Source organism: Phyllobates terribilis, unplaced genomic scaffold (genome assembly GCF_046119375.1).
Source record: "Phyllobates terribilis strain yellow unplaced genomic scaffold, ASM4611937v1 Scaffold_5__5_contigs__length_657084704, whole genome shotgun sequence".
Taxonomy (NCBI): domain Eukaryota; kingdom Metazoa; phylum Chordata; class Amphibia; order Anura; family Dendrobatidae; genus Phyllobates; species Phyllobates terribilis.
In genome coordinates, this window is record NW_027362765.1 from 144,417,915 (window position 1) to 144,430,820 (window position 12,906).

Consider the following 12,906-nt stretch of genomic DNA (forward strand, 5'->3'; position numbering starts at 1 on the left):
TGGGGTCTATTACCTTTGGAGTCTTGTCAGGATATAACATGGTGGTGGTAATGGGATCTATTACTTTCGGAGTCTTGTCAGGATATAACATGGTGGTGGTGGTGACATCTATTACTTTTGGAGTCTTGTTAGCATATAACATGGTGGTGGTGGGATCTATTAGTTTTGGAGTCTTGTCAGGCTATAACATGGTGGTGGTGGCATCTATTACTTTTGGAGTCTTGTTAGGATATAACATGGTGGTGGGATCTATTCGTTTTGGAGTCATGTCAGGCTGTAACATGGTGGTGGTGGGATCTATTAGTTTTGGAGTCTTGTCAGGCTATAACATGGTGGTGGTGGCATCTATTACTTTTGGAGTCTTGTTAGGATATAACATGGTGGTGGTAGGATCTATTCGTTTTGCAGTCATGTCAGGCTATAACATGGTGGTGGTGGCATCTATTACTTTTGGAGTCTTGTTAGGATATAACATGATGGGGGTGGGATCTATTACTTTTGGAGTCTTGTCTGGCTATAACATGGTGGTGGCTGCATCTATTACTTTTGGAGTCTTGTTAGGATATAACATGGTGGTGGTGGCATCTATTACTTTTGGAGTCTTGTTAGGATATAACATGGTGGTGGTGGGATCTATTAGTTTTGCAGTCATGTCAGGCTATAACATGGTGGTGGTGGCATCTATTACTTTTACAGTCTGGTCAGGATATAATATGATAGGGAGCAGAATCTGTTACTTTTGGAGTCTTGTTAGGATATAACATGATGTGGGTGGGATCTATTACTTTTGGAGTCTTGTTAGGATATAACATGGTGGTGGTGGAAACTATTACTTTTGAAGTTTCAACTGATATAGGATGATTGTGGTGGGATCATTTTCTTTTGAAGTCTTGTTAGGTGATAAAATGGTGGGAACAGGATCTATTATTTTTGTATCTGGTTAGATGACAAAATTTTAAGGATTGGGATTTATTATGTTTGGAGTTTCATTAGGATATAAGATGGTGGGGTAGAATCTATTACTTTTGAAGTTTGGTCAGGATATGAGAGAGTTGCGGCGGAATCTATTACTTTTGAAGTCTGGTCAGGTGATAAAATGGTGGGGGGCAGTATCTATTATTTTTGGAGTCTGGTCAGGATATAAGATGATGAAGGGTCTGATTTATTTCTTTTGCAGTCTTATGATATAAGATGGTGAGAGCTGGATCTATTATTTTTGGACAATATATCTCCTGACAAAGCACAGTGTGTGGTGAAACATACATCAAGGATGCTGTGAGCCCATCTTTCCCCCTGTAAACCTTTACCAGCCTCAGCATGTCATAAGGTATTGAAGGCACCTACGGGGACCTTTTCATCTATTTATATTGCTGACTTCTTCGATTATAATCATATTTATTTTTGGTCTTTTGTTTGTGAGCTTTTCATACAATTCTCTGTGTCTCAGTACACTATATGTTGTGACTAGACACCAAACGTAACAGATTCTGCTCCTCACCATATTACATCCTGACCAGACTCAAAAAGTATTATAACGCTACTAATAACCTACCCAATACTCTGATCAAAGATCAGGACAAACAAAAAAATGATAAGACAAATTAATAGAATAAATATAATATATTTACTAATATCTACCAAATCCATTGACGAAAAGACGTAATGAATAAGTGAATATACAGACATAAAATTACATACTGTACATAGGGGAAGGACCAAAGTCATGTCGTGGCCCCACGTCAAATAGATCCCCTAATACAAAGGTAAATACCCCCCTCAATATCAATAACAGTCATCAAAGGTAACAAGAACTAGTACTGCATGTGCCAAAAATCAACATAATAGGAGCCCTAAAGAGAGTGTATAGTGGCATCCTGATAATTCCATCAAGAATCAATACCCAACATAGGCATAAATATAAAAATATGAAATAATGGAGATTCCATTATCCAATGAACAATACAATCCACAAATGGAAAAAATATTACGAAAACAGATAGACCTCTGGAGTACACTATAGAGGCACGATGTATAATATTGGGCAGGATATAATATGGTGAGGGTAGAACCTATTACTTTTACAGTCTGCTCAGGATATATGATGGTGGGGGGTGGGATCTATTGCTTTTACAGTCTGGTCAGGATATAATATGATAGGGAGCAGAATCTGTTACTTTTGCAGTCTGGCCTTGATATAAGATGATGGGCGTGGGATCTATTACTTCTGCAGTCTGGTCAGGATATAATATGTTGGGGTGGTATCTGTTACTTTTGGGGTCTAGTCAGTATATAAGATAGTGGTGGTGGAATTCATTAGTTTTGGAGTGTGGTCAGGAAATAATATGGCGAAAGGGAGAATCGGTTACTTTTGGAGTCTTATCAGGATATAATATGGTGAGGGGCAGAATCAGTTACCTTTGGAGTCTGGCTTTTATATAAGATGGTGGTGGTAGGATCTATTACTTTTGGAGTGTGGTCAGGATATAAGATAGTGGGATTTATTACTTTTGGAGTCTAGCAAAAGAAATAATACGGCCGCAGGCGGAATCTGTTACGTTGGAGTCTGCTCAAAATATAATATGGTGGTGGGGGGGGGGATTTAATACTTTTGGAGTCTGATCAGGGTATAAGATGGTGGGGGCAAAATCTGTTACTTTTGGATTCAGCTCAGTCAGGATATACAGTAATATGGTGGGGAGCAGAACCTGTTACTTTTGCAGTCTGCTCAGAATATAAGATAGTGGGGGGCAGAATCTGTTTCTTTTAGAGTGTGGTCAGGATATAAGATGGTGGGGGCAGAATCTGTTTCTTTTAGAGTGTGGTATGGATATAAGATGGTGGGGGCAGAATCTGTTTCTTTTAGAGTGTGGTTAGGATATAAGATGGTGGGGGCAGAATCTGTTTCTTTTAGAGTGTGGTCAGGATATAAGGTCGTGGGGGCAGAATCTGTTTCTTTTAGAGTGTGGTCAGGATATTAAATGGTGGGGGCAGAATCTGTTACTTTTGCAGTCTGGCCTTGATATAAGATGATGGGCGTGGGATCTATTACTTCTGCAGTCTGGTCAGGATATAATATGTTGGGGTGGTATCTGTTACTTTTGGGGTCTAGTCAGTATATAAGATAGTGGTGGTGGAATTCATTAGTTTTGGAGTGTGGTCAGGAAATAATATGGCGAAAGGGAGAATCGGTTACTTTTGGAGTCTTATCAGGATATAATATGGTGAGGGGCAGAATCAGTTACCTTTGGAGTCTGGCTTTTATATAAGATGGTGGTGGTAGGATCTATTACTTTTGGAGTGTGGTCAGGATATAAGATAGTGGGATTTATTACTTTTGGAGTCTAGCAAAAGAAATAATACGGCCGCAGGCGGAATCTGTTACGTTGGAGTCTGCTCAAAATATAATATGGTGGTGGGGGGGGGGATTTAATACTTTTGGAGTCTGATCAGGGTATAAGATGGTGGGGGCAAAATCTGTTACTTTTGGATTCAGCTCAGTCAGGATATACAGTAATATGGTGGGGAGCAGAACCTGTTACTTTTGCAGTCTGCTCAGAATATAAGATAGTGGGGGGCAGAATCTGTTTCTTTTAGAGTGTGGTCAGGATATAAGATGGTGGGGGCAGAATCTGTTTCTTTTAGAGTGTGGTATGGATATAAGATGGTGGGGGCAGAATCTGTTTCTTTTAGAGTGTGGTTAGGATATAAGATGGTGGGGGCAGAATCTGTTTCTTTTAGAGTGTGGTCAGGATATAAGGTCGTGGGGGCAGAATCTGTTTCTTTTAGAGTGTGGTCAGGATATTAAATGGTGGGGGCAGAATCTGTTTCTTTTAGAGTGTGGTCAGGATATAACATGGTGGGGGGCCGAATCTATTACTTTTGGAGTCTTCTCAGAATATAAGATGGTGGGGGGCAGAATCTGTTTCTTTTAGAGTGTGGTCAGGATATAAGATGGTGGGGGGCAGAATCTGTTTCTTTTAGAGTGTGGTCAGGATATAAGATGGTGGGGGGCAGAATCTGTTTCTTTTAGAGTGTGGTCAGGATATAAGATGGTGGGGGCAGAATCTGTTTCTTTTAGAGTGTGGTCAGGATATAAGATGGTGGGGGCAGAATCTATTACTTTTGGAGTCTTCTCAGAATATAAGATGGTGGGGGGCAGAATCTGTTTCTTTTAGAGTGTGGTCAGGATATAAGATGGTGGGGCAGAATCTGTTTCTTTTAGAGTGTGGTCAGGATATAAGATGGTGGGGGCAGAATCTCTTTCTTTTAGAGTGTGGTCAGGATATAAGATGGTGGGGGCAGAACCTGTTACTTTTGGAGTCTGCTCAGAATATAAAATAAAAGGTTGGGGGGCAGAATCTGTTACTTTTAGAGTATGGTCAGGATATAAGATGGTGGAGGTGGGATCTATTACTTTTGGAGTCTGGTCAGGATATAATATGGTGGGGTCAGAATCTGTTACTTTTGGAGTTAGCTCGGGATATAATATGGTGGGTAACATAAATTGTTACTCTTGGAGTCTTATCAGGATATAAAATGGTGAGGTGGGATCTATTATTTTTGGCGTCTGGTCAGGAAGGATATAAGATGGTGGGTTGGGGTGAGATCTATTACTTTCGGAGTCTGGTCAGGATACAATTTACTTTTGGAAAGGCATGGAATGCTTTAAAATAAATAAAAAGGCTAAACTAAACAAACATCCCTCATTGCTTTCTTATAACTCTTCCCTGTAACTCATCCTGAAAAAAAATAAAAATGATTTCCCGGACAACTCCTTTAAGTTACGCCTGTGCTCTTCTCTTAAACTTATGATCCCCATAAATCAATTTTCATCTAATTTACATTTTCAAGAGATTTTCAGTAGAAAATACTTTACCATAAACAAGGATAAGCAGAAGCTTCTTCACTTGTGAGTGACCAGGTGACAACAATCCATCCTTCTGCGTGAAATCTCTGACATTATTAAATGATTTTAGAAAAATCTTTCCTTTAAGTTGAGCCAAAAAGAGTAAAATCTCTCTCTTTAGTAGACCATGGGTACTACTTGATTCCAAGAATACAGGATATGATAGTTTTAGAAATGTAAATATATAGCCATAAGTTGCTGGTATTTTTTGGGCATGGTGCGTTGTACTGTCTCGGCTCTGAGTCGAGGAGAAGTGCCTCTATTCCTGACTTGTTGGTAATTCCGAGCTCGCTGTTGTACTGAGAGGAATACGGTAATGCAGGATTGCACTGGTGCACAAATAGAGATGCCTGTGTGCAGCAGAGGCGACGAGAGAGGGACACATGATGTGCCAGCTCCTTGTGACAACTTAGCAAGGCGGACCCTCACTGTGGATTACTGCCCTGCAGCCGAGATGTGCATCGCTGCATGCAAATAACGTCAGGCGCCAACAGAAAATGGCTTTTGTACCAAGACAGAAGCTTTGAGGGCTGTCTGTCTGTCTGGGGAGCACATCTAATACTGGGAAGTCAAGAGCTCTGCATCTGCTTGGGCTGAGGACCTGATGCTTATGGAGCTGTCCGCAGTGCTGAACTCACCCAGCCCATCCTCTGCTTTGGATAGGAAAGTTTGTTGGGTGTGAAGTGCTGTGAGTGATCTGGATAAAACTATGGATATTTGTGTGCCTGGGTATATCGCATCTAGTGACTGAGTGCACCGAGCTAAGGAATGTGCCTTGGGTAATCAACCTAAGAGCCGAGACATCGTTGCCAAGTTTTCAACCTTTCCAGGCTTGACATTACCGGTTGCAGCTTCACACTACAAAGCTTCCCCATATTATAATACAATTAGGATGCTCCGATGCTGTTCTGGCTGATCTACTTAAATTTTCCCTACCAGATGCTTGGAGAACACAGAAAGTAAAAATATGCCATGGAGGATGATATGCTTCAGATTCTGATGACCTGCAAAATGGACAGGATGATGAACCTGTAGTCAATAGTATTTCATGCCCGGAAAGCCTCTAAGGGAGTAAATTAAGAGGGCAAACTGCAGTGAGAAATTGAACACATATTTTTTTAGTGCCAGGATAATCAGTAAATGGGTTTATTTATTTATTTTTTTTAATTATTCACCTACTTTCTTCTCCGAAGGCTAAGAATTGGCAGAAGAAAAAGGTGGTTTTTCTATCGCTTCTCATGTTCTCTAAATGCTTCCCACTGTCATGGCAATCTGGCTTCCCAGAACAGGAGAAATGTCTTTCCCTATCTGAAGTGTGTGGGAGACAACTAGTTGCTTGTGTGCTATTATCGTGAATTCATTTAAAGAGGTTTCTGTTGCCGACTTACAAAGGGAGATAGGGAAGCGTGAAATGACTGTCATTACTTTTCTGAGCTTCTACCCAAGAGATTGACATGTAAAAGGAAACAGGACTATATAGAATATAAGAGGGAATTGTATGGAAAGGGTCTTTTTAGGATGCTGGTTGTGATACTGGCTACCCTGAATGCCAACTTTGCTTCGGTCTAGCAGCCATCATCGGTCTTGCTAGGCTATTGCATTTTAGCTAGCAGTCTGGGCATTCCTTTGACTGAATGAATGAGGGGGTGGTGGTACCCAGCTGTGCTGCCGATGCCCAGTGCGAGATGCCCCCCTGCTGGTGAGTCCCTGGGGGTGTGTCATGACTCGAGAAGAGAGGGTTCGGGCTCCAGCTTGCAGCTGCCCCTCAGGAGCAGCCAGAAGAGATGCCCAGGCGGTGCCACCCAAATGTTATACACGGACACAGCAACGCCGTGCCTTATCGCTGCCCACTTTAGAGCACACCAAGCTCCATGGCCTAAAATACATATGCTCATCAAAGTTGGCATTTCAACGAAGAGCGTTTTGGTTTCTCGCCTTCTTCACATCATTGGGACTGTTACTGTCTTGGTCATCCAACAGGCTGCTTTACTGGTTATCCTTTCCATCTCACACACGGGTGCAACTGGAATGGAGCAAGGAATTGGCTTTTCCAGCCGTCACCTTTTGCAACAACAACCCTGTACGGTTTCACCGTCTCAGCAAAAGCGATCTTTATTTTGCGGGTTACTGGTTGGGTCTCCTCTTGGCCAACCGCACAGCTCGTCCACTTCTATCAGAGTTATTGCCCGAGGACAAACAAAAGTGGTTCCAAAAACTGGCCGATTTCCGGCTTTTTCTGCCACCTCGGGACTTTGATGGGATCAGTGTTGGATTCATGGACAGACTTGGTCACCAGCTTGAGGACATGCTGCTTTCTTGTAGATATCGGGGAGAGGCCTGCGGCCCACACAATTTCTCCACTGTGAGTTTATTACCTATTCTGTTACATCTAGTAAAACTGTCATTCCAGAAGTTTGAAAAATGTCCTCAAATATCAAAAAATGTACAAATTATCTTATTTATTTGCATTTTTAATCATATAGTCTCGTTGAGTTAACTATTCTGAATCCATTTTTTAGACTTGCCTTTTCTGTATGTATACAATAGGAACATTCATATTGTGCTATGTTTTCTATCAAACGACCACTTTGTGTATCCACCAAGATTAGTCATACCCTAAAACATTACCTTTCCTGACAGTAGAAGAAGATTTATATAGTCATCAGCCATAGCTAATCTCTTCTCTATGGTTCACTATCTCAGATTGAATGGAACCAGGTCGGGAAGAATGCAGGTGCTCCTTTCCTGAGAGAGCAATTAAATGCTTCCTGTAATAGGTATTATGGAATGTGATTGGGGTGTATGTGTTACTAGTAATAGCCCGGACTAGTTGTACATTGTATTATCACATAATATGTATCCAACAAGCAGTATACGTTTCGCCAGCACTACGGCATAATGTGAAATAATGCTTACCGTGTGATAGTAAAACATAACATCTGCAGTGTGAACTGTGTCTATGGATCTATGACTTCAGTCTATTCTATCTTAGTAATTCTTAGCATTTTTATGTGACATTATTGAAAAATCCTTTTATAAAACTGTATTTCAGCCCAAAAACAACGCTAACTCCATCCAGGTAAAGTAATAGCATTATTTTACAAAACTCTGGAAATAACAATTTGCTACCCTACTAGAGCATCAAGTGGGTGTGCACTATTTTGTGTAGTAGTGGGTTATACTTCTAGGACTAGTTTTAATAGAGAATATTCGTTTTTAGAGCACAATGCAAGAGATTTTTTTTTTACTCCTGTTGCATAGCTTAAAGGGGTTGTCCATGATTGCAAAGATATGACTGCTTTCTTCAAGAAACAGCATCACATCTGTCCATGGGTCATGACTATTATTGCAGCTTAGTTCCTTCGATGTGAATGGGACTGGACTACAATGCCATGCACAACCCATGGGTAGGTGAAGCTTTGTTTTGGAAAGCCATGTTTTTGTCATACTGGAAAATTTCTCATGAAGGAATGTCCAGACCAGGAAAGGCCAAACTCTAAGGACCTATGAATGGTGCATGCTTTTCCTTTTACAGCCTGCTAGCTGACATCACTAGTTCTGTTCTCGTGCAGGTTACAAATAAATACAGACTAGTGTTTGCCATACTTGTCTAGACTGTAAAACGACCATCAGCTGTGTGCGCAGCATTAGATTACACTCGATTTTTAACTTTTTCCATGTTTAACAAGGAGAAATCTTCACAATAACAAACAGATGAAACACAAATATACAGTATTAGAAAGTTGCAGTACTTTTTATTATAAAAAAACAGGGCTGACGTCAGGCATCCGGCAAAGCATGGCATGTGCCAGACCCACTGTACATCAAGGGGGCCACTACTGCCTGCCTCATGGCCCCCTGCATAATAACATATTTTTACAGATTTTATGCACAACATCTTGGCCAAGTTTCTTTGAATTCACCATGATTTTGTCCAAATTACAGCAAAACCATAACTGAAAAAGGTCCAGGACCTTTACTGACGTGTGCTAGAGGAGGGTTGGGGAGAAGTCTGTGTGAAAAGGGGTTCATGGGGAGCAGCCTATGTGAAAGAATGAGTTTTGCTAGCAGTGTGTGAGGGGAGACCATGGGGAGTAGTCGTGGGAAAGAGATGGGCATGGTAAGCAGTTTGTGTTAAAAAGATGTTGGCATAAGGAGCAGTTTGTGTGAGTAAAGGGCTTAGCGATCAGTATGTGTGGGAGAGAGGTGTATGGTGAGCACTGCAGTACATACTAGAGAGGGGCATAGTGATCAGTATGTATGGGAGAGAGGTGTATGGTGAGCACTGCAGTACATACTAGAGAGGGGCATAATGAGCAGTATGTGTGGGAGAGAGGTGTATGGTGAGCACTGCAGTACATACTAGAGAGGGGCATAATGAGCAGTATGTGTGGGAGAGAGGTGTATGGTGAGCACTGCAGTACATACTAGAGAGGGGAATAATGAGCAGTATGTGTGGGAGAGAAGGACATGGTGAGTAGTATGTGTGTTACAGATCCATGGTGGGCAGTCCATGTGAGAGAGGGGCATGGTGAGTAGTATAATTAGAAACAATTGGATATATAGATCCATTAACTATACACAAGGAGTAACCTAATCAAGTCAGAAACATCAACAATTCCTCCCTTTGTTATATTATAGAAATCACATGAAATAGTCATATAGTAATTAATTATATTTGGTACTTTATTCAACACAGCAAACAGAAAACTTTTTTTTATAAAAATTCATTGTTCTGCCCCTAAAAAAACCCATGGTGAGTAGTATGTCTGATAGAGAGGGGTATAGTTAGCAGTGGCACATGATGAGCAGTATATGTGAGAAAGGGGCATGGTGAGCAGTATGTGTGGGAGAGAGAGGCATAGTGAACAGTATATGTGAGAAAGGGGCATGGTGAGCAGTATGTGTGGGAGAAAGGCATGGTGAGCATTATGATAGATAGGGGCATGGTGAACAGTATGTGTGAGAAAGAGGGGTATGGTGAACAGTATGTGTGATAGAAAGGGGCATGGTGAGCAGTATGTGTGGGAGAAAGGCATGGTGAGCAGTATGTGTGAGAAAGAGGAGTATGGTGAACAGTATGTGTGATAGAAAGGGGCATGGTGATCAGTACATATGAAAGGGGCATGGTGAGCAGTACATATGAGAGGGGCATGGTGAGCAGTACATATGAGAGGGGCATGGTGAGCAGTATGTGTGAGAAAGAGGAGTATGGTGAACAGTATGTGTGATAGAAAGGTGCATGGTGATCAGTACATATGAAAGGGGCATGGTGAGCAGTACATATGAGAGGGGCATGGTGAGCAGTACATATGAGAGGGGCATGGTGAGCAGTATGATAGATAGGGGCATGGTGAGCAGTATGTGCGAGAAAGAGGAGTATGGTGAACAGTATGTGTGATAGAAAGGGGCATGGTGATCAGTACATATGAGAGGGGCATGGTGAGCAGTATGTGTGGGAGGGACATAGTGAGCAGTATGTGTGAGAAAGGGGTATGGTGAGCAGTATGTGTGGAAGAGAGAGTCATGGTGAGCAGTACATATGAGAGAGAGGCATGTGTGGGAGACAGGGACATGTAGAACAGTGTGTGTGAGAAAGAGGGGTATGTGAACAGTATGTGTGATAGAGAGGGGCATGGTGAGCAGTATGTGTGGAAAAAAGTGGTATTGTGAGCAGTATATTGTGGTATTGTGAGCAGTATATTGTGGTATTGTGAGCAGTATTGATGAACAGTACATGTGAGAGAGAGGCATAGTGAGCAGTATATGTGTGTCACGCTGTCTCTGTATACTGGAGGTAGGGGGCCTAAGCTGACCCTAAGCTGGGGCCCTGACTAATCCCTCAACCTGGAGGTACTGTTAAAGGTACAGAGGTCCAGGCCGCCAGCGTAACCCCTACCTCCTGAGGATCCCTGCACCTAAGTAATCTAGTCCTGAGAAGGACCCCGATCACAACAAAAGAGGACAAGTAATAATATGCCCACACACAGTACTTAGACGAACGAGACAGTACAAGGGAAAAACCAAAACCACCTTGCATACAAAAACTACACAACTACAACAGAGGGAACACCAACGGGAAAGGAGATAAATGATAAAGCGAGGAAGGGAAAAAACACTCCAAATACACTTATCTCAGAAACTCCAAATACCACGATCCGCTCTGTAAGTCTGTATGAAATGCTTTCACCGACACTTCCCAAACAGACCAGCAGGCATTTGAAGGAGACTCACTACAGCAGCATTGATTGCAGCTGGGCGAGGCTGGACCTCGTCTAGCACAGAGAGAGAGAGAATTAACTCCCTCACTGCCGAAAACACAAAGCACCAAAAAGTCAGCTGCGAGAAGTCAGGCTGTGTAATCGTGACGATCTTCGTGGCGACACACCCGTGACAGTACCCCCCCTTCTACGAGGGGCCTCCGGACCCTCAGGGCCAGGTTTATCCGGGTGAGTCGTGTGGAAGGCCCGAACTAATCGGTCTGCGTTAATATCCGACGCAGGAACCCACATCCTCTCCTCAGGACCATACCCTTTCCAATGAACCAGGTACTGAAGGGACCGGCGATTAAAACGTGAATCGATGACCCTTGATACCTGGAACTCCAAGTTACCATTGACCACCACTGGAGGGGGAGGTAAAGGTGACGGTACCACCGGCGCCACATACCTCTTAAGCAACGATCTGTGGAACACGTTGTGAATTTTAAACGTAGGGGGGAGGTCAAGACGGAATGCCACCGGATTAATAATAGAACTGATTCTGTACGGCCCGATGAACCTGGGACCCAGTTTCCAGGAGGGAACCTTAAGTTTAATATTCCTGGTAGACAACCATACCCGATCGTTCACACTTAGGTCCGGACCAGACACTCTCCTCCTATCAGCCATACGTTTGTATCGGTTCCCCATAGTATTCAGATTCTTCAGCACCCCTCTCCATACTGAAGCGAGTGATGAGGAAAATCGTTCCTCCTCAGGAACCCCCGAAGAGCCCCCCCTACTGAAAGTACAAAACTGGGGGTGAAAACCATATGCCCCAAAAAACGGGGACTTACCAGTGGACTCGCTCCGCCTATTATTAAGAGCAAACTCTGCCAGAGGTAAGAAAGAAGCCCAGTCCTCCTGGTTCTCTGACACAAAACACCGGAGATATGTCTCCAAGCTCTGGTTCATACGTTCCGTCTGACCATTGGTCTGAGGGTGAAAAGCCGATGAGAATGACAAATGCATCCCCCGCCGTGCACAAAACGCCTTCCAGAACTTGGACACAAACTGAGACCCCCGATCAGACACTACATCGGAGGGTACCCCGTGAAGCCTCACAATCTCCCCAATGAACACCTGCGCAAGAGTTTTAGCATTAGGGAGAGCCGGAAGAGCGATAAAATGTGCCATCTTGCTGAACCTGTCCACTACAACGAGTATGACCGTTTTACCCGAAGACGGAGGGAGGTCCGTAATAAAGTCCATAGACAGATGAGTCCAAGGACGCTCCGGGATCTTCAAAGGTAAGAGGGCCCCAGACGGACAGGTATGTGAGGTCTTAGAGCGCGCACAAACCCCACAGGACGCGACAAAAGTTACCACCTCCTTATGTAAGTTAGGCCACCAAAACCGACGCGAGAGGAGATCCACAGTTGCTTTACTCCCCGGGTGTCCTGCCAAAACTGAGTTATGGTGTGCCTCGATCACCTTTTGTCGCAACTGATCTGGAACAAACAGTCTCCCCGGAGGTCCAACAGGGGCGTCCCCCTGAGCCTCCAATACCTCCTCCTCCAGCTCAGAGCATACTGCCGAAACCACCACCCCCTCCTGAAGGATAGGAATCGGGTCGTCCGTATTCCCGGCCCCAGGGAAACTGCGAGATAAGGCATCCGCCTTTACATTTTTTGACCCAGGACGATATGTAACGACAAAATTAAACCTGGTAAAAAACAATGACCACCTAGCTTGTCTGGGATTCAGACGTTTCGCGGACTCCAGATATAGCAGGTTCTT

At 43.2% G+C, this 12,906-nt stretch overlaps 1 protein-coding gene across 2 annotated transcripts in view; it reads left to right on the top strand.

The window, feature by feature from the left end:
- ASIC2 (acid sensing ion channel subunit 2) overlaps positions 1 to 12,906 on the top strand; it is a 999,936-nt gene that overhangs the window by 590,108 nt on the left and 396,922 nt on the right. The window contains exon 1 of one of the 2 annotated variants that reach the window (XM_073683123.1): positions 5,213 to 7,268. The exons of the other annotated variant lie outside the window; for it this stretch is intronic. Within the exon in view, the coding sequence (XP_073539224.1) occupies positions 6,627 to 7,268 (642 nt within the window). The 5' untranslated portion in view covers positions 5,213 to 6,626. Of the gene's footprint in view, positions 1 to 5,212; positions 7,269 to 12,906 lie in introns of those variants that run through there. 2 annotated transcript variants of the gene reach the window in all.